The sequence below is a fragment of the Brassica rapa genome, chromosome A06 (assembly GCF_000309985.2).
Source record: "Brassica rapa cultivar Chiifu-401-42 chromosome A06, CAAS_Brap_v3.01, whole genome shotgun sequence".
NCBI classification, from domain to species: domain Eukaryota; kingdom Viridiplantae; phylum Streptophyta; class Magnoliopsida; order Brassicales; family Brassicaceae; genus Brassica; species Brassica rapa.
The window spans coordinates 19,643,349-19,663,428 of record NC_024800.2 but is presented as its reverse complement, the minus strand read 5'-3'; the positions used below and the strand labels follow the sequence as shown (position 1 = coordinate 19,663,428).

General features: G+C 35.8%; 4 protein-coding genes and 2 non-coding genes across 6 annotated transcripts; 1 reads left to right on the top strand and 5 right to left on the bottom strand.

The window, feature by feature from the left end:
* Window positions 1-130: 130 nt before the first annotated feature.
* On the bottom strand, window positions 131-1,100 carry LOC103873916 (elicitor peptide 1). Its single transcript, XM_009152319.2, has 2 exons — window positions 797-1,100; window positions 131-440 (listed from the first exon to the last, which is right to left on the bottom strand). Exons 1-2 carry the CDS (start codon window positions 959-961, stop codon window positions 279-281), a joined length of 327 nt encoding a protein of 108 aa, XP_009150567.1. The 5' UTR covers window positions 962-1,100; the 3' UTR covers window positions 131-278.
* A 2,291-nt stretch (window positions 1,101-3,391) lies between these two features.
* On the bottom strand, window positions 3,392-5,968 carry LOC103873915. Its single transcript, XM_009152318.3, has 2 exons — window positions 4,781-5,968; window positions 3,392-3,888 (listed from the first exon to the last, which is right to left on the bottom strand). Exons 1-2 carry the CDS (start codon window positions 5,009-5,011, stop codon window positions 3,652-3,654), a joined length of 468 nt encoding a protein of 155 aa, XP_009150566.3. The 5' UTR covers window positions 5,012-5,968; the 3' UTR covers window positions 3,392-3,651.
* A 343-nt stretch (window positions 5,969-6,311) lies between these two features.
* Window positions 6,312-8,299, top strand: LOC103873914 (flotillin-like protein 3). The gene is made up of 2 exons (XM_009152317.3): window positions 6,312-6,815; window positions 7,061-8,299. Exons 1-2 carry the CDS (start codon window positions 6,392-6,394, stop codon window positions 8,107-8,109), a joined length of 1,473 nt encoding a protein of 490 aa, XP_009150565.1. The 5' UTR covers window positions 6,312-6,391; the 3' UTR covers window positions 8,110-8,299.
* Window positions 8,300-15,364: 7,065 nt separating this feature from the next.
* On the bottom strand, window positions 15,365-15,559 carry LOC117126349. Its single transcript, XR_004448921.1, has one exon. It is a non-coding gene; the product is annotated as a U2 spliceosomal RNA (small nuclear RNA).
* A 540-nt stretch (window positions 15,560-16,099) lies between these two features.
* Window positions 16,100-16,180, bottom strand: TRNAL-AAG. The gene has a single exon. It is a non-coding gene; the product is annotated as a tRNA-Leu (tRNA).
* Window positions 16,181-16,425: 245 nt separating this feature from the next.
* LOC103873912 lies at window positions 16,426-18,344 on the bottom strand. The gene is made up of 3 exons (XM_033272321.1): window positions 18,088-18,344; window positions 17,599-17,883; window positions 16,426-16,792 (listed from the first exon to the last, which is right to left on the bottom strand). Exons 1-3 carry the CDS (start codon window positions 18,103-18,105, stop codon window positions 16,745-16,747), a joined length of 351 nt encoding a protein of 116 aa, XP_033128212.1. The 5' UTR covers window positions 18,106-18,344; the 3' UTR covers window positions 16,426-16,744.
* Between the last annotated feature and the right edge of the window lie 1,736 nt (window positions 18,345-20,080).

Sequence of the window (20,080 nt, the reverse complement as noted above, 5' to 3'; positions counted from 1 at the left end):
AAAAGTGAAACTCTATATTTGGAGTTTTACTCTACAAAACTTCAAATTTAAAGTTTTGAAGTTCTTTTTTAGAAAGCAAAAAACTCTATATTTGAAGTTATAGAGTTTCTTTTGGAGATGCTCTTAGCCATTTTGTATCCGTAGATAGTTAATATCATTAAGAACTATCAATACAAACAACAAAACTATACTACTACCATTATTGAAACACTTATTAAAAAAAAAATCACAACTGGCTGCAAGAATCAAACTAAATAATAATTAATGTAGTGAAACTGCTAGTGATGTTTCCCCGGTCGTCCTGAGCTAACTTTTGCCTTTTCCTTTCTCTTTGCATTCACCTTTGTTCCCCTACTCGTTATTATGATGCCGTTTTTACTGCCCATAGTCGCCACAACGACGTTGTCTTCCATGACCACATCTTCTTCTTCTTCCTCCTCCTGCAAGTAGAATCAGAACACACATGTTTGAGTTTTGTTTCGTAATACTACTAATTAAAGACATTCTATTCAAAATACTGATGTTTAGGCTGAATATCAACTTTTTCTGTCGGTGCGCATATTATTAACCTTTTTTTTGCTTAAATATATTATTAACCTATAACGCGAGTGTTGTTGTTACGCAAACTTAACTTTATGTAATTTGTAAAACAATTAACATGATTTTTCTAAAAAGTATATAACTTCAAGATAGACAGCTAAATACTTTATACAACACAACATCAGAAAAAAGAAACTTAAATTCATCCAAAATATTTATCTTGGATTTTGATGTAAAGATTGCTAGAGAAACTTACCGGCTGGTTTAAGGGTGCTGAATCTGACGACGTTTTAGTAACCGTGGGAGGATCATGATGAAGTATTCCAAGACACCTTAAGATAGCTTTAATAGTTTGGTTGAGGAAGTGAAAAGGAAGCCATAGATAAGATGCTTCTTCACTTTGTCTCTCAACCTTTTCCATTGAGATGAGAGTTAAGACTTTTACTAGACGGTTGATTAAGTTTAGGAGAGAAGTGAAGCTGTTCTTGAAAGGTGAGTGATTGAGAACAGAAGTTAGAGAAACAGCTTCCCGTTTTATAGTGGGATAGTAACTCGGTATTTGGTGTCTCTTTTTTTTAATACTAGAGAATACATTTTCTTGAAACACAACTTTCGGATAGGATTAGTTAATTCCTTTCCGAGTTTTTAATTTGTTTAGTTGACACTAGGAAATATAAAGAAATGAAATGATTATTCATGCGTCTACTAGTTTATGTATTTTTTATTGTCATTAGAGCATCTCCAAAAAGACTCTCTATTATAGAGTTTTGCAAACTCTATATTTGAAGTTTCAAGTTGTTCTTCTCCAAAAGCAAAACTTCAAATTTAACTTCAAAATTATTTGTAATTTACACTATCATCTTTATATTTGTCATAATTAATATAAATCCATAAAACTTTTATAGATAACTAGCACATATATAATAATATCATAGTAATATTAATTAATAAAATCTTCCACTAAAATATAAAATTATAAATAGAAATACATAATTAAATATTAAACTACAAGAAAAATACCACATTATTACATAAAATTATTTTATTAATGTAATTTTTTCGGTTATACAAAAAAATTTTGGACAATATTTTAGAAGTTCTGGAGAAAATTTACTAGACTATTAGTGTTGTTGTAATATTTAAATTTATGTAATAATTATGTCTTCATGTACATGTCTTCTTAAAAAAAATTATTAAGTTTCTTTTGTAATATTCTTGTTGTCTAATTCTACTTTTAAAATATTATAAATTTTATTTTTGATTTTTAAAAAAAACTTTTATGTGTAAAATTTTAATTTATAAAAATAAATTTATAATATTTAAAATATACAAAAGTTTTAAAGATTAAAACTATGAATGGAAAATACTTAAGAATTATAAATGTGATGTATAATTAATTATAAGGACCAAGATGCAAATACAAAGATGAAACTTCAAATTTAGAGTTTTGAGTAGTGAAACTTCAAATAACTTTATTTTTGAAGTTTTGAAATTCATTTTTGTAGAACAAAAAACTTTATATTTGAAGTTATAGAGTTTCTTTTGAAGATGCTATTAGCGAAATTAAGCATGTGGGTTTGACCTTTAGGTGGGTTGATGACTCTACTGTCTACTAATAATCTAATACATTGGAATAAACATCACAAGAGTTTACTTGAAGGAGGACGAACGTTGGGTTATAAAATGGGTTTTTAATGTTTAATCACTCGTCTTGTAGCTAGATAGTTAATGCCGGACAAGATCCAGTATATATATATATATATATATATATATATATATATATATATATATCTTTTTCACACGACTCCTTGTGCTAATGGCTCATATGAACGATTACAGTATATAGATAGTTAATGGCTCATATGAACGATTACAATTATACTTATACGGAAGTTTATCCTTGTGCTGATCAACTATAACCTGTTTAATTTTTTTTAATCATCTAACCAACCTATGTTTTGCCTTTTGAAATTTACTGGAATACCATTTAACTAAGTAAGACTTAGTAATTGCAGTTATATAGTTTAGTGACGTTGATCAAAATCATCTATAGCAACTTTCTCTCGTTCTTTTTTATCGGTGGACTTGGGACATTTCATAAACACAGAAGATAAATTTTTAAGAACTTATGATATTCTTAAAAGAAATAAAAAAAAAACTTATGATAATGTAAGTTTTATATATAAAATTACCATCAAAGTTACAAATATAAGAAAATATCACCAAATTAACGTTAGGATAGGTTTGTCAAAATTTAGAAAGGGAAACCCTTCATAAACTTTGAAACCTTACAAAATGCAGAAATGGAAATAAATAAAGGTATTATAATATACTAGTTCAGGTCACACTCGATTGTAGAAAAACGCATGTGGTCAAATATTGTTGTCTCGGAAAAAAGATGGACAGGAAACAATGACGCGCATCGGCGTTGGATAAGTCTCTTGGATTTTTCGAATTGTTTAGCTTTCCAATTCCAAGACCTTTTTCTTATTCCCCACACTAAACCTTTTTCAGGGTTGAGTATTTTTGTTGACCAACACGTTTTCATTTTTTTAACTCAATTAGTGTGATTTGTCTTTGACATTTCACATACTCTTGTGTTTCTTTGTTGTTTCACAGTTGGTCTATGATCATATATGTCAGCGTTGTAACAAGTTTCCGCTAGCAAATTATTAATTGGTACTTATTATATTTTCTTTGTACAAAGTTTTGTTTGTTTACAGGTTTATTTTCAATTTTTAAATGACTGAAAACCAACCAACTTTATGGTGAGAATAGTTTGGATACATTTTCAGTTGTTAGTTTTTTTTGAAGTTAATTATCCAACACCTTACATTATAGCCAAACTTTCTAATAGCAATCGATTTATTTTGAACATAAATTGACATGCGGTCGGAAGATTTCAGATGTACCACCGATATAAACCGCATTTAAAATATTTAAACCACAGTTATTCACTGAGTTAACTCGTTCATGTTAACCCCAACAATATAACCTTTCCATATATGTACTTACATGTTTCTTCATTCTCTCCTAATCAACAAATGCTACGCATCAACAACTCGTATAAAAAACGTGTATGTTCTTCTTCTATATTCACAAGAACTTGGATCACCTCTGTTTCTTAGATTCAGGTCTCAGAGAATCATCAGTTTCTTGTGTACTCCGGTCAAGCCCAAAACACTTAAGGAATGCAGTTCCAGCAAGCTGAAACAAATTACAGGGATGATACAAACTACTACTACTAGTCGAATCTTCATCAGAAGAACTTTCTTCTTCCTCTGTTCTCGTGACTCTCCTTGTTTCAGCTGGTGCTATCTCTCCTTTGATGGCCTGAGAAGTTCCCATCTGTTATAACAAATGCACATGACTTCATTAACAAACGATGGATCTAAGAAATGGGTCTGTGATTAACCATAACCTAGAACACCACTCAACACAAATGCGTGTAAATACCACAGACGAGAAGAATTTGGATAAACCGTACTAACTAGAGAAGGTTCTTCTAACTCCTCTCTAGTCTCCAGATCAATATCCAAGTTAAATTTACAAGTTCTAGTTCCATAATTATCTAAGAATCTGAGACTAATGTGCCGGTTTTTTCGAAACATGTGGCAACCGGTAAACCAAAACCAAACTTGTAAAGAAAACCTTTTCCTATTGAAACTGGTGTAAGCAAAGTAAAGAAGGGCAGTAGAGGAAGTAAGTTGTTTACTTAATAGACAAAAAATTAGAAGATTATCATTGCTTAAAGATAACATTAGACATCTCTTATGAAAACATAAGCAAGACAAAGCTTTAAAGGCAAGATAAAAACAAAATCTTGAATCTTCAAGTATCAAAAAGTTCCAAACACACATAATAAACCTGAAAATTCTCAGTGTCAAAGATCTAAAGCCAATGACTCAGAGCAATTAAATCGCATAACAGATAACATAAACTAAACATAAAGATCCCATAATTAGGAATCACACATTGTCTATGTTTAGATTACTTTCTTAAAATCTAATTTCTCGCTGGCATTACATTCTAATGTAGCTACTCTCTATACATATTTTCGTAAATTACAATCTAACCCCTAAAGATTCGTCAACACCCAGCTGAATCAACGATCAATGTCGATTTCAGATCATATAATCTCAATTGGAACACACATTACAAAAAAACAGTAAGTCAACGATGAAGCATCAGTGATTCTTCGTAGAAATCGAGATGTATGTAGAGAGAGTTGAGAGTTAACCTGATTAGACTGTACTACGGAGAACCCCAAGCCATGGTGGTGGCTGATCGGAATCGGATCTCCAGAAAGAAACCTCCGAGAGGCGGACGTAGAAGGAAGTGAGTCAGCGGATGATGAGACACTGCTCTCTGAGGATAACAATCCGAAGACGCAGAGGAGGAGTAGGAGGAGGAAGAAGACGAACATTTGGATCCATACGAGCCACGAGAGGTTACTATAGCTCTCTACCATCAGCAACTCCTTGTATATATATATATAGAGAGAGAGTAAGAATATGAATTTGACGGAAGGAGAGATTCTGAATCCACGAGAGTCTCTCTTTTGATTGATTGATGAGAAGAAGAAGAAGAAGATGATCAACGGAAGACGACGAGATATTGGGTGGGTGGGTGGGTGGATAGATAAAGCGACGGAGCTGTGATCCTTCCTTTTTCCTGAAAATAACGGCCTGCTTTGGTTGGTAGTCCACGTGTAGCACGTTGATTTGTTAAAATGTTGGGAAAAAAAAACACGCGATCGTTGTATATCATTTACGATTTTCCCGTGGTTTTATGTAAGTTGTTAGTATGTTTAATTTTTAATTAGCGATTGCATTTGATTAGTTATGAGAAACTCGTCTTGTGTTTTTTCAGATATGGATTATGACTACTAGTCAGTTCCTGAATTCAATTTTTATTCAATTCAACGACAGATTTAGTTAATAGTTATCCTTTATTTCTCTATTTTAAATAAAAGCTAATACACAATCTGTGGGTATTGACTATTGAGAAGAAAAAAAAGCTGAATGACATATAGAATACAGCTTGTTCGGATATGTCATATAGGAGTATTCTTTGCGAATATTTAAAAGATGTTCCGGAGTTTCTTGGATGCTTCACCAATATATCAACCATAAACCATAATATATCTATTATATATATCTTTCTATCTTTTTTTTTTATAAACATTCTTTCCATTCCAAAATATCTATGTTTTACAAGAATTAAAATATTTCAAAAAATACATTTTTTACATTTTTTGGTTAAAATACTTTTTACATTTTTAATACATTATTTAATGATAAAATGTAAACTTCAAAAAATTGTGTTTATTATATTATATTGGTCAAAATTTGTAAAATAGTTAATTAAAAAAGTAATGCATTTGACAATCAAAATTTAATATATTATTCTAGTCTTTTGTTTGTCAACAATATATTATTTTTATATAAGTAAAAAAACTAAAACTTGGTTTCTTCGGAATCGATGGAATATTACTTTAATAAAAAAAGTCAAAGCTAAACATTAAACACCATTGATATCTATCAATAAATATACATGGATTATGGTAATTAAGTTAAAATTCGTTTTTATCTTTTTATAAACATTAATTTGACACACTAGCTTATTAAGTAGACTTTGACCCCAAAAAAACAAACAAACATATGATATAACACATGTAGATCACTAAATATTTGTAAACTTGGAGATAAAGAAAAGGAAATTAAAATTAATAATTTGTTTTTTTTTTAAACTGATTCTTGCAATATATAATTTGTTTTGTTTCCTAGTATTATTTTCCATTTTTCCTAATTACGCGTATTAAGAACTCTTATATAAGTACTTGCGTCTTATGATACCTCTCCTACTCTACACACATACACAAACAAAACCTAACAAGTTTCAAAGAAGAATGAGTTACAAAGTCGCAAGAGCATCGCAGTACCTCGCCATCACCGGTGGTGGGATCAAAGACATCAAACTCGCCAAGAAGTCGTGGGTCTTTCCATGGCAATCTTGCACCGTCTTCGACGTTTCTCCGGTCAACTACACCTTCGAGGTCCAAGCCATGAGTTCCGAGAAACTCCCCTTCGTTATCCCCGCCGTGTTCACCATCGGTCCACGCGTCGATGACCCTCACGCTCTCTTGTTGTACGCCATGCTTATGTCTCAGCACGACAAGCACTCTAACCACGTCAACGAGCTTGTTCAGGGTGTCATCGAAGGAGAGACTCGTGTCCTCGTCGCCTCCATGACCATGGAAGAGGTCTTCAAAGGTAAAATCACCAGATCCAAATCTCGAAACCCTAGATTCGTATCTTGCTTGCGTTGCAAGTCTTGAACATAGGCTAGTTAAATCCTCAAAAAAAATTTACTTTTTATTATATAATTATTTTTTTGTTAAGGAATTTTAATTATATAAAATCTTACTAAATTTTTTATAATATTTTTTCGCTGAAAACCTAGATTTGCCTCTTGATAGGGTTCCAAGAAGTTTGATTATTGTGTTTTTTTTTTGTAGGAACAAAGGAGTTTAAGAAGGAAGTGTTTGAGAAGGTTCAACTTGAGTTAAACCAGTTTGGTCTTGTGATCTACAACGCTAACGTTAAGCAGCTCGTTGATGTGCCTGGACATGAGTACTTCTCTTACTTGGGTCAGAAGACTCAGATGGAAGCAGCTAACCAAGCCAAGATCGATGTCGCCGAGGCTAAGATGAAGGGAGAGGTCGGTGCTAAAGAACGTACCGGACTCACCATCCAGAACGCAGCCAAGATCGACGCTGAGTCGAAGATCATCGCAACTCAGAGGCTAGGAGAAGGGACAAAGGAGGATATCAAGGTGAAGACCGAGGTCCAAGTGTTTCAGAACGAGAAGGAGGCTCTCGTTGCTCAGGCTGATGCAGCACTCGCGATTCAGAAGGCTGCTTTGACCAAAAACTCTCGTGTGGCTGAGGTTGAAGCCGGCAAGGCTGTTGCCATGAGGGAAGCTGAGCTTCAGACACAGGTCGAGAAGATGAATGCGTTGACTCGGACGGAGAAGCTTAAAGCCGAGTTCCTCAGCAAAGCCACCGTTGAGTATGAGACCAAGGTGCAAGAAGCTAACTGGGAGCTGTACGACAAGCAGAAGAAGGCAGAAGCTGTTCTCTACGAGAAGCAGAAGCAAGCGGAGGCTACTAAAGCTGCAGCTGATGCTTCCTTCTATGCTAAACAGAGAGATGCGGATGGGCTTGTGGCCATGGCCACTGCTCAAGGGACTTACATCAAGACTCTCTTGGACGCGGTTGACAATGACTACTCGGCGATGAGGGACTTTTTGATGATCAACAATGGGGTTTATCAGGATATCGCCAAGACCAATGCTTTGGCCATCAGGGACTTGCAGCCTAAGATCAGTGTGTGGAACCAAGGTGGTGGTGCTGGTGTTGATCAGGGGATGGGTAGTGGTGGTATGAAGGAAATTGCTGGACTCTACAAGATGTTGCCACCGGTTCTTGATACGGTTTATGAGCAGACCGGGATGCAGCCACCTGCTTGGATTGGTACACTACGTGGAGCTGAGTCCAGACCGTAACTTCAGGTTCAACAACATAACGGTTGAGAGTTTCAAGAGTGCTTTTTAACATTTATTTTAAGCTTTTGGGTGTGTGTGTTTTTAATGCTTTGTAGAGATGATAATCACAATTTCATCTTAGAATCGTGTCTATGACTAAGTCCTTCATCAAGTGTGTTTAGTTATTTCATCAATTGTTTTTTATATTGAATATCGACCAGTGGGAGTAACTGCGAAGATGGTAGGTACAACTTGATTCAGAAAAAAAACTATAGTATTAAAAAGCTTGACTATGTTACACAACTACGGCAGACATGTTTTACTCTGAAAAATGATGATGGTCCATATATAAAGGCTTTGACTATGCAAATTGTAATTTGGTCTCTGCAAATTGTAATAAATCATGATTCAGACCCTCAAGCATATTATCATGATCTAGACCTCAAGCATATTATACATTACATGATTGCATCATTATCAAACTATACTTGAAAAAATAGTGGTAGCAGCTATGGTTTAAGCTTTCTTTTTTGTTGTCAATGATTTACAAGAGGGATATTTATATGACCAAGACTCACAGGTCACGATCAATTAGCTAAACTAAGTGACTAATTATTAAAGACCAACAAACAAAAACTGGAGGAGTTTTTATTTTTTAATGCTTTGAGAACATTAAAAGTCTAGCATTTGTATACACAATAGCATCTGCCAAATCTGACTTGGAAAGAGCTTTCGAAAAGGATATGAAATTTTCATTGACTTTTATGGGAAAAAAATGGCTTGTATCAGTGTTGTGTGATGATATTACCTTCCATCTTCTCTTTGATTATCCATCAAGACAATGGTCCAAAGCGTACAAACTTTATTGCGATGGCCCGATGATCACTTTTTTCAATTGCATCGAGGGACCACCCTTCGATTAGATTTCCTCAGTCGGAACATTTCTAAAGAGTGGTCCTCCACTCCCTTAACTGCAATATCCTCTTTTTAGCAAAATAGCATTAATTATCGTAGTTGTCAATTCAAGAGCAGTGGGTAAGATTTTCAAGACGATAGGTTCCACTGAATTTAAAAACATTTTTAAATTAACCAATGTCGAAAAATTGCACAGTATAAACATTAACTTAGTAAGTACAAAAGTTAGCAGTGGTTGAAATAGATTATTAACAATTTATTTTACTTATATGTTTAACACGTTGATAGTATATAATTGACCATTTTCAAATCGTACAATTTGCTAAATACTTAAAATAGTAAAATAAAAGAGGGGATAAACTCGACCAAGGTGGACGGTTAATGGCGATTGAAAAGCCGATTCTACGGTTACTTTTCTGTTCTATGTTCGAAGATTTCCGATCTGATATTTTTCAAATTGATTTGGTAGTGGGGTGGTTTTTCCGCAATTCCTCCCATGAATCCTTTATCTCCGTAGTGGGGAGTTTTCTCCATCACGATGAAGCAGTTATCAGAAGTTGTTGGAGAGTTTTGTGGTATATATATGACCACAATTTGTCAAAATTGGGATCGAAAATTTCCATCCAAATTCTCTATACTTATCGATACGATTGTTCTCTTTCAATCACGGCGGATAATCTGAGAAGGGCAATTCAAGATTTGAGTCTGGGAATTGATGATGCTCCGGTGACTCTGTCGGCGGCTGTCTGCTTCGAGGCTCGAAGGGTGAACCAGTTCTCGTTGATGGGAAGACCAACTATGCAAACAAAGCAAAACATAAGAGCGCTTCTGACTTCCTTACCGAAGATGTGGAGCATTCCGGGTCTCATCACAGGGCGTATTGTCGAGAGGAGGAAGTTCCAGTTCGTGTTCCCCACGGAGGAGATGCTATCATCCGTGCTTGAAAGGGGTCCATGGGCATTTAATGATCGAATGCTGGTCGTTTCCCAAGGGAATGCGGGTATGGATGATCATAACCTTAACCACATCCCATTTTGGGTTCAGATTAGGGGCATCCCTCTGGAGTATATGTCTGAGCCGGTCATTCGTGATATCGGAGATCGAATGGGAGAGGTCATGAAAATCGACTTTAAGCCTGAAGTGAATGCGGCGGTTGAATTTGTCCGGGTGCGTCTCAACTGGAATGTTGCCAACCCTCTCAAATTCAAGAGGAATTTTCAGTTCTCACCAGGAATCAACACGATGTTGCAGTTCCGATATGAGCGCCTGAAAGGTTTTTGTGACCAGTGTGGTATGATCACTCATGACTCTGGTGACTGTTTGCCAGTGGAGGGTGCACAGATGGTGGAGGATAATGGAGATGATGATCCTCAGAATGGTGATGGTGATGGTGGGAATGCAGAGGATGAAGCTAATCCAGGTCATGGTGATATGGAGATTCATGAACAACAAGATGCTCCTGTGCCGCCTGCACAATCAAACCAGAATCCGGTGAGAGGCTCTGCTTCAGGTTCTTTTGTTGCGCTAATGCAAAACATCTGGTCTGATGCTCCTTTGGTGGAGGTGCAACAAGAGTATGAAAGAAGAGTGGGAGCAGTTAGAATGAAGAGGCAGAAAGAGTTTGTTGAGTCTCTGATAGAGGAAGGTAGTTCTTCTCATTAGACTACAGTGGTGGAGGGTCAAGTCCAAGGGCAGTTAGAGGTTGCTTCGGAAGAAGATGAAGATCATGCTATCTTGGAATGGGAATCTCGCCGTTATGATGATGTTGACATTAGGCAGTATGGATCGTTTCAGGATGATCAAACGATGGAGGTGTCTGATACTTGCTTGGGTAAGAGAAGCCGGGAGGAGCTAAACGAGGAGTCCATAGATAAGTTCCCGGTGGGTAAGATGAGAATGTCTGCGGAGTTCAATGCACTTCGCCAGTTACAGGAAGATTATGGTCAGGATCAGGAACATGATCACACTTCAATGATCAACAGAGGCACGGTGGGCCCGGTTCCACCAGACGCACCATGAAAGTGGAGGTGTGGAACTGTTGAGGTTTGGGACAACGCTTGACAGTTCGACGTCTAAAGGAGATGCAGCGGTTGTATCGTCCAGACTTGTTGTTCCTGATTGAAACCAAGCAAGCTAACAACTAGGTTAGAGATATAGGAGTTTATCTTGGTTTTGATCAAATGATCCTTGTACCACCAGTAGGTTTAAGTGGTGGATTAGTTGTCTTTTGGAAGTCTTTCCTTTCTGTTTCTTGTATTTCCAGTGATGCTCGCCTTGTAGATTTGCATATTGAATATCAATGTTTTCAGTTCTACTTGTCCTGCGTTTATGGTCATCCAGTTCCAAAAGAAAGACATATTCTTTGGGAGAAACTTCAGCGCATAGCAACTACTCGATTGGGACCTTGGATGTTGTGTGGTGATTGTAATGAAATGACAAATCCAAATGAGAAGATAGGTGGTCGAGTAAGAGCTTTGTCTAGTTTCCAGAGTTTTAATACAATGATTCAGATTTGTGACTTTAAGGATTTGAAGCATTCAGGGAATCCTTTTAGTTGGGTTGGCCGTCGTAGAAAGGAGATCATTGAGTGTTGCTTAGACAGAGTTATGGTAAATACATCTTCGTTGAATAAGTTTCCGGTTTCAGTGAATGAATATTTGGAAATAGCAGAATCTGATCATAGACCGATGATCATTTCCATTGATTATAAACACCGTCGAAGAAAGAGTTTGTTTTGTTATGATAAAAGATTGTTGACAGACCAGAGATTTGTGGATACGGTCATTGATACTTGGGGTCAAACAGAATTTATTCGAGGATGGAATCAGAAACTTGGTCATTGCCGTACTGAGATTATTCAATGGAAAAGAAGGAATCAAACGAACTCGGCTATCAGTATAGTTGAGATTCGTAATCAGTTGGATCAAGCCTTAAGAGATAGTACTGTGTCAACTGAATATATTCAAGAGCTACGTGGCAAGTTGAATCAAGCCTATCGGGATGAAGAGGAGTATTGGAAATTGAAAAGTAGAAACAGGTGGTTGAATCTTGGGGACAGAAACACTCCATTTTATCATGGATTGACGAAAATGAAGAAAAGCAAGAATAAAATTTCAAAAATGAGTGATAAATATGGAGTCATTCATTATCAAGAGGAAACAATAGCTCAGGTGGCTGAAGATTACTTTAAAGAAATGTTCTCATCATCTCCCACAATATCTCTTGAGGAGTGTTTGCCTAATATCCAACCTAGGGTGACGATGGAGATGAATGAGAGACTTATAGCTTTGGTTACAGATATAGAGATCAAAGAAGCTTTGAACTTAATTGGTGCGGATCGAGCCCCGGGTCCTGATGGATTTACTGCAGCATTCTATCAACAATTTTGGGAGTCTATTGGACCGGACGTTTGTCAGATGGTAAAGAGGTTTTTTGAAACTGGTGAAATGCAGAATGGGATTAATCATACTAATATTTGCCTCATTCCAAAGTTTCCTGAGGCGGCAAATATGTGTGACTATCGTCCTATAAGCTTGTGTTCTGTTGCGTATAAACTGATCTCCAAAGTTTTGGGTTTGAGAATTCAAAAATGTTTGGAAGTAATCATCTCAGAATCACAAGCTGCGTTTGTTCCAGGAAGGCAGATCTCTGATAACATATTAGTAGCTCACGAGTTTACAAATGCTTTGAAATCAAAGAAGGACTGCTCTGAGAAATATATGGCAATCAAGACTGACATTAGTAAAGCTTATGACAGGGTAGAGTGGAGTTTTCTTGAAGATATTTTGGTTAAGTTGGGCTTCCATACTATTTGTATCTCATGGATAATGTCATGTGTCAGATCTGTTACCTATTCGGTATTGATTAATGGAACACCATTTGGAGAGATCAAACCATCAAGAGGTATACGGCAAGGTGATACTTTATCTCCATATCGGTTTCTCATCTGTGCAGAAGCTCTTAGTCAGATGATTGATAAAGCACAAAGAGAAAACAAATTTCAAGGAATGCAATTGGCAAGAAGATGTCCATCAGTGTCTCACCTTTTATTTGCGGATGATTCTCTATTTTTCTGTAAAGCAAATGAGGAGAATGCATCTTGTATGGCTGATATCCTTGGTAAGTATGAAAAAGCTTCTGGTCAAAAGGTTAATTTGGAGAAGTCTTTGATTATCTTTGGTGCGAGAATAGATAATCAAAGAAGATTTCAAATTCAGAATATATTAAAAATTCAAGTCATTGGTGGAGGGGGCAAATACTTAGGACTTCCGGAACAATTTGGTAGAAGTAAAGTCAAAGATTTTGAAGGCATTGTTCAGAAGATCAAGCTTATAACATCACAGTGGCACAACCAGTTCTTATCTCAGGCGGGTAAAAAGGTTCTAATCAAGTCTGTTCTTCAAGCCAAACCGGTTTACCCAATGAGCTGTTTTTTGATTCCTAAAACCACTTGCGATGAGATCAATTCAATTCTATCTGAATTCTGGTGGGGAAAAGGAGATGAGAGAAGAAAAATCTTCTGGGTATCTTGGCAAAGATTATGTCTACCAAAGAATGAGGGTGGGATGGGTTTTCGTGATTTATATAGCTTCAACAAAGCGTTACTTGCTAAACAAGCTTGGCGGATATGGCAAAACCCTAATTCTCTTCTTAGTAGAATTTATAAAGGAAGATATCACCATTCGATGACTTTCCTTCAGTCTTCGAATCTCAAGCATGCTTCTTATGGCTATAAGTCTATCCAAGTAGGTAAAGAACTACTTCAACAGGGACTTCGTGTAAAGATAGGTAATGGAAAATCTACAAATGTGTGGCTCGATCATTGGTTACCGGTGATTCCCCCTCGAAAGGTGATTCAAGTGTCATACAATCAAAACATGAAAGTAGAGGAGTTCATTGATAAGGATACTTGTTCTTGGAACATATCAATTCTCGAGAGATTCCTTCAGCCTGGGGATATAGATCAAGTGTTAAAGATAAAGTTGTCTAGATATGCTAATGAGGACAGTTTGATTTGGCCTTTTAGGAAAGATATGAGATACACAGTCAAGTCGGGTTATTGGACAGTAACTCATCTTTATCAGGAGGGAGAAGCCATTATCAGACCGGAAGGCTCTCTGGTCATTAAACGGAAAATTTGGAAACTGAATATTTTGCCGAAGATTAAATATTTCTTATGGAGAGTTGTTTCTGGTGCTCTTCCTACTTACACAAAGTTGTGTACTCGGGGAATTAATATTGATCCAACCTGCCAGAGATTTTGTCATGATGATGAGACAATAAACCATATCTTGTTCTTATGTCCTCATGCAATGGCAATGTGGAGATGCTCAGGTATTTTGCCATCTCATGTGTTTACTCTAAACCTGGAGGATAATTTACTTGCCTTATTTGAATTTATGGAGTCCTTATATGTGAATGAAAGTATAAGACAACTGGTGTTTTGGATCCTTTGGTTATTATGGAAGTCAAGAAATGAATTCATTTTCCAAAAAAGAAATCTTCATCCTATAGAGGATCTCCGACGGGCTATGGATGCAAATGCTGAATGGTATAGGAATGTTGTTCTTCCTAACTCTGAACCACGATATCAAGAGGCGAAATCGTCAAAATGGGAACCTCCACCAACAGGCTGGCTTAAATGTAATTTTGATTATAGTTCTGTTTCTGGAAAAACAATGGATGGAGTGGGTTGGATTTTAAGGGATGAGTTCGGAAAATTCTTGGGTGCGGGAAGTGTTCAAGTACAAAAGATGCAGACATCTATAGAAAGGGAAGCTTTAAGTTTTCTAATAGCTCTTCAGCAAGTTTGGATTCGCGGTTTACGACGAGTGTGGTTTGAAGGAAATAATCAAGAGTTGTGTACAACTATTAATCAAGTTAAAGATCATGTGGATCTGGGGAATTTGCTATGCGATATACGTCACTGGTTGCAATTTCTCCCGGAATACTCACTGGAGTTTATAAATAGAGAAAAGAATCAGGCGGCTGATGCTATTGCTAAATATGCTACTTATCAAAATGTCTCTGCTTTGTTTTTTCATTTGCCTCCTGTTTGGCTAATTAACTTTTTGTATCATCCGTTTACAATCTAATAAAATTTAGTGGTTAAAAAAAAAAAAGTAAAAACAATAAAAAAAAATCTAAATTTCAAGGCTTTGAAGGATATAGGATCCGCTCTCGTCGTCCAACTTTTAGGGCTATCACTAAAGGCCCAATTACTCTTTTTCGAGTTACAAACATAGCAAACCCGTGACCAGTATTCCTTAGAACAAAACATGCCCTATTGCCCTAACGGGCATGTTATATACGCACCATTGATTTTCGGAGTAAACACAAAAAAAATTGGACTATTTGATTGATGGGTTGAGCCAGACCCGTGCAGTAGTGCAACGTAAGAGCGACTTCCGAAAGCCCAGATAGCAAACTATTTTGATGGGCCTTCTCCCTAAATAAATATAGTTAATATCGTATGGGTCGATGACCATATATCAGATATTAAACTGATAAGAACAGATAGTACACTTGATCTTAGCCAAAAGGCCGAGAAAGGTATGAATTGAATTGTGTGACACGGCCTCTTATTTATACTTGCTAGAAGATCTAATTGTTTTGTAGCTAACCGATGTGGGAGGAGAAAACGTAACACAAAACAACCGCCTACCGGTTATTCCGAAAATAACCTCTTTTTACTTAATTACTTCGTTTTTGTTTTCGACTTTTCCCCCCCACTGATCACAGAAGAAACTTCGAGTATGAGATGGGTTTTATAATTGGAGCTCAGTGAGAACTATATGCACAGAGTAGGAATCATAGTTGATGGGTTCTAACGAATGCAAACTCTGGGAATCTGAAAAGCATTATCTTATCTTGTTTCGTTCGTTCAGCCACACGATCTTCAAAGCAAGATTGTTATAGTCTGTATCCCTTCAAAAACCTGTGATAAGATCTTGTCCGTAAAGCTTTGTATTTCACTTTGATGACTTTGGACCAGTAACAAAAGGAGAGGTTTAGATCGACGGGTTATAGCCTTATAGGTGGAATCAGTAGTAACTAATAAGATCTGTTTTAACAGAGCAACGAAAAAAAAAGAAACTGTTGACAGTGGGATTTGAACCCACGCCCTTTCGGACCAGAACCTTAATCTGGCGCCTTAGACCAACTCGGCCATATCAACTTTATTGATTCAATTTCAATGTTCAAGTTTGATAATCGTTTTCATCAGAAATAGACGAGGACATGTACATCTTTCTTAGTGTGACTTCTCTTTTTTTTTTTTTTGAAACATAGTGTGACTTCTCTATTTACACAATAACCTCCAATAAGCTTAGTTAAGGTACTGAGTTTAAGACTTTACGAGGATGATTGTAGTAAACGTATCTTATGTGTTTTGATTATTAGATAGTTAGATGGCAAACGCAATTGAAAGTAAGTACAAAAGAATTTACTCTGCATTACACAATACTGACAACATCAATCTCTGGGAAAAAAAGAAAATTACAACAAAAAAAGAAGGAGAGAAAGTTAAACTACACTTCAAATTAATACCAAAAACATAGTTAGACATTGGAAGATAACAGTAAACAGCAGACAAACTTGATTAATACTTTACTGCTTCCGCAGAAAAATACAAGTGTAATGGTGTCACCATTACTCATTTTAATTTCCGTCTTCATTATTATAAATAATCGAAACAGCTGAAGATTCATCTCCTCATCGTCTCTATTATAAAAAAAAACCTTCAAGCTTTAACGCAGCAGTTGAAGCAGCTGAAGATTCCTCTCCTCGTCTGTGCAGTTCACGTGGTAGATCACAAAAGGTTATAAGCCACACATTTTTCTTGTAAAGGATTATGCTTTACTTTGAACAAGAACTATATAGTTATCTCTTTGATGTGATTCTATAACCATATAAACCCCCTCAACCATACCCAATCATGATCCAGATCTAATATAAACTCAAAATCTAATTTATGAAGTTTGGTGGGGGTGTTAATATCATGTGTATATATAAATAGCAGCTAGCAACTTAACATAGACCAAACACTGAGGGACCACATTCACCCAATTGCTAGAAGAAGCCATATAATGCTTACAAAGTTAGATTCCATAAGCAACCAACCCAAGAAGGTAAGGCCCACATCAAATGAACACACACAGCTATAATCCAAAATACACAATCATCCAATTCACATAGACACGACTCAGTCAAAATCTCAAAAAAAAAGTCTGCAATTTTGAAAAAGGTAAAGTAGAACAAACAATGTGTGACCCAACATCTAACCATATAAAGTTACAAAGCTAGATTCCACAACCTAACTAAATTAAAAACACCTACCTAACGGTTTGAAGACACTATCAATCATCTAGATCATATACACCCACATCAAGAAAAAATGAATGTTAAGATGGGAAATTCAAGTGTATGCATGTAACTTAATGAATATAAACACATGATCAACTATATAGAACAAATATTGTGTAACCAAATTACTACAAAGTTATATTCGATAGCCTATATTAATGGCACAGAACTGATCGAGAACACAATCAATCATTCAGATATCAACAAAAAATTTGAAAAGTAATCTCTTACAGATGGAGAAAGTGGCTGGTGGTGAGAGAACTCAGTGTTGGTTCTGTTGTTGTCGCTGTGAACAGTCGTGAGTTTAGGCTTAGTATTATCAACTGAAGTAGGTTGGTTATGAAAAGGGTTAATGAGGTCTTCTTCGTTGCCAAGACTGGCTCGAGAAGGATCTCTCTTGTTCTGTTTCCTCATCTCTCTGATCTTTGTGAAATCCATTGAGTAGTCAGGAATGGTTCCTCCTTTCTGATCCCAGTCTCCAAACTGTGGTACTGATAGCCATGGCGAGTTCTTGTTCTGCCAACAAAAGAAAAAAGCCCCTTAAAATCGTTTGTTCTGATTCTCAAAAGATTCCCTAATTTCGATATATAAGAGACTAGTTCAAAAAACATGTAAAAATTCACTCTGTAAAAGTGAATGATCATGGATCACTTCAACTTTAAAATTTATTCTCTGGAGGAAAAACAGAAGAATAAGAAGAAGGGTTTGAGAGATTTAAACCTCCTTTAGATCATCCATACGACCAAAGCTGTAGTGAGAAGAGAGAGTCCTATCTTGTTTTCTTGAAAATATGATATTAGAGCAATGGAGATTGTACTGGAGAGAACATATATAAAGAAAGCTACTGAGGAAGGTATGCAATATTTAATAGAGCAAAATTACAGCTAGATTGGGTGGTACGAATACAATGTTACACAATATGTATTCAAATATTTTATTTTACGTTCTTTTTATATTTTTCTATCAGAAAAAAAAAGATAAAGCATTTGTGAACAAATTACTAATAATGTCATTCACTGGGACATGCACACGCTTTATCCGCGTCAGCTTTTGCCTCTACCTTCTGTGAGCGTACCGCGTACGTGGTTTTGCTGGTCTAGCTTTTGAATATGGATACGATTTTTGATTTCAGATCTAATCTGATTCTCGATTTTATAAAATTCTATTTTTTTCCTAGAGTATTAGTTAGCGAATTACACGCACTCCAAACAAAAAAAAAGAAAAGAATTCCATAACATGTTGACAAGAAAGAAAAGCCATAACATATTTTAACATAAGTAGATGTGTTTTGTTATATAAAAATCAAACCTAGCCGACTATCTATCGTTACTGAATATATACATATTAAAAAACAAAAGTCTAAAACTAGTTAATAAAAATAAGGACGACTTAGTTTGGTTAGATATATAATCATGGAGCCGATTAACATAACTTCATGTTTAATGTTGCCAGCCGGTACGTGATATATATTAATAAGTGTATAGATGGCGATTGTTTTCAATTTTACTGCATGATATTTAATATAATACAAATTGTAAACTGCATTCAGTTATTCTAACGATATTTAAAGGAGAATAAAACCTAAAACTCGGTGGGTTATTGAATATTGATACCCATAGAGCAGTTTACGTGCCTGGTGTTGTATTTTGACTACTGGCAGACCGTGACAAGTGTCTTTCGTTCCCAAGGATTTATATGAACCACACAGAGGTAATTTGGCAGTGTCAGCTTCAACCATCTCCTCTCCCACAATCACAACTTTTTTACTTTTCTTTGTTGTCTTTTAATTATTGACTTTTAAAGAACACATGCATTGGATCTGCATTCCAAGAGACGGAACTGAAAAAAACGAAGAAGTCAGTATTTTTTTATTAATTACAGTCAACAAGCATGATATTGTAGACTTAAGTGATTTGTTTATGTAGTGGGATTAGTGCATGTAAGAAATCCATCTTTTCTGATCGTTGATTATGCACAGAACTGTACACCGTTTCATTTTTCAGCGTCTACAACCTCGAATATGAGTTTCAACATAAAAGATTTGTTCACTAGTCTTGGAAGATAAATTGACTTTCGTGTGTTGTATCAGGTGGGTGATACTATTACCCTCAGTGCAAGACACAAAGTTGCAGCAAGCGAGTAGTACTCTGGACTGAGAGGTTCAAGGGAACCAAAGGAGGTTCAAGCAACAATAATTGGAGTTGTGAAGCTATTAGTTTCTCTTTGATTTTCCTTCATTCAGATTCTCATGGTTCATGGCTCTTGATGAAATTCTGGATCATTTTTATAAACGTTCTGGTTTCAAATCAAAAGTTTTAGAGCTTGTAACAGTTTCATTATGCTCTGTAATTGTTTCTTTATCGAATGATTTTAATTGGCTTGAGGCTGTTTATGAAGAGTCCTTGATCTTGTTATTGGAAAATTCAAATAGAGGTAAAACCTCAGCAATACAATTTTTTTTCAATCAAAGTTTCACCTGTTAGTGTTTTCATGTTTCTCTGGTTACAACGATTAAAACTTCAATAAATGTTATCATTGGACCATGGTTTTCTTTGCCATGAACTCCATTGTTCACTGCAACTTGACATCCATACACCAGATTTGACATAGATTAAGATCATGTTGTATTGATAGAGAGAAGATACCAGATTTGACATAGATTAAGATCATGTTGTATTGATAGAGAGAAGATATGATCCTCACACACGATCCT

Excerpts from the sequence above, each read along its gene's own strand:
- LOC103873916 (XM_009152319.2), bottom strand. The coding sequence starts at position 961 with ATGGAAAAGGTTGAGAGACAAAGTGAAGAAGCATCTTATCTATGGCTT. Across the intron at positions 441-796 it reads CAGCACCCTTAAACCAGCCG|GAGGAGGAAGAAGAAGAAGA; the intron begins GTAAGTTTCTCT and ends TTCTACTTGCAG.
- LOC103873915 (XM_009152318.3), bottom strand. The coding sequence starts at position 5,011 with ATGGTAGAGAGCTATAGTAACCTCTCGTGGCTCGTATGGATCCAAATG. Across the intron at positions 3,889-4,780 it reads CCGTAGTACAGTCTAATCAG|ATGGGAACTTCTCAGGCCAT; the intron begins GTTAACTCTCAA and ends TTGTTATAACAG.
- LOC103873914 (XM_009152317.3), top strand. The coding sequence starts at position 6,392 with ATGATACCTCTCCTACTCTACACACATACACAAACAAAACCTAACAAG. Across the intron at positions 6,816-7,060 it reads CATGGAAGAGGTCTTCAAAG|GAACAAAGGAGTTTAAGAAG; the intron begins GTAAAATCACCA and ends TTTTTTTTGTAG.
- LOC103873912 (XM_033272321.1), bottom strand. Across the intron at positions 16,793-17,598 it reads ACCAGCCACTTTCTCCATCT|ACGAGGAGAGGAATCTTCAG; the intron begins GTAAGAGATTAC and ends TGAACTGCACAG.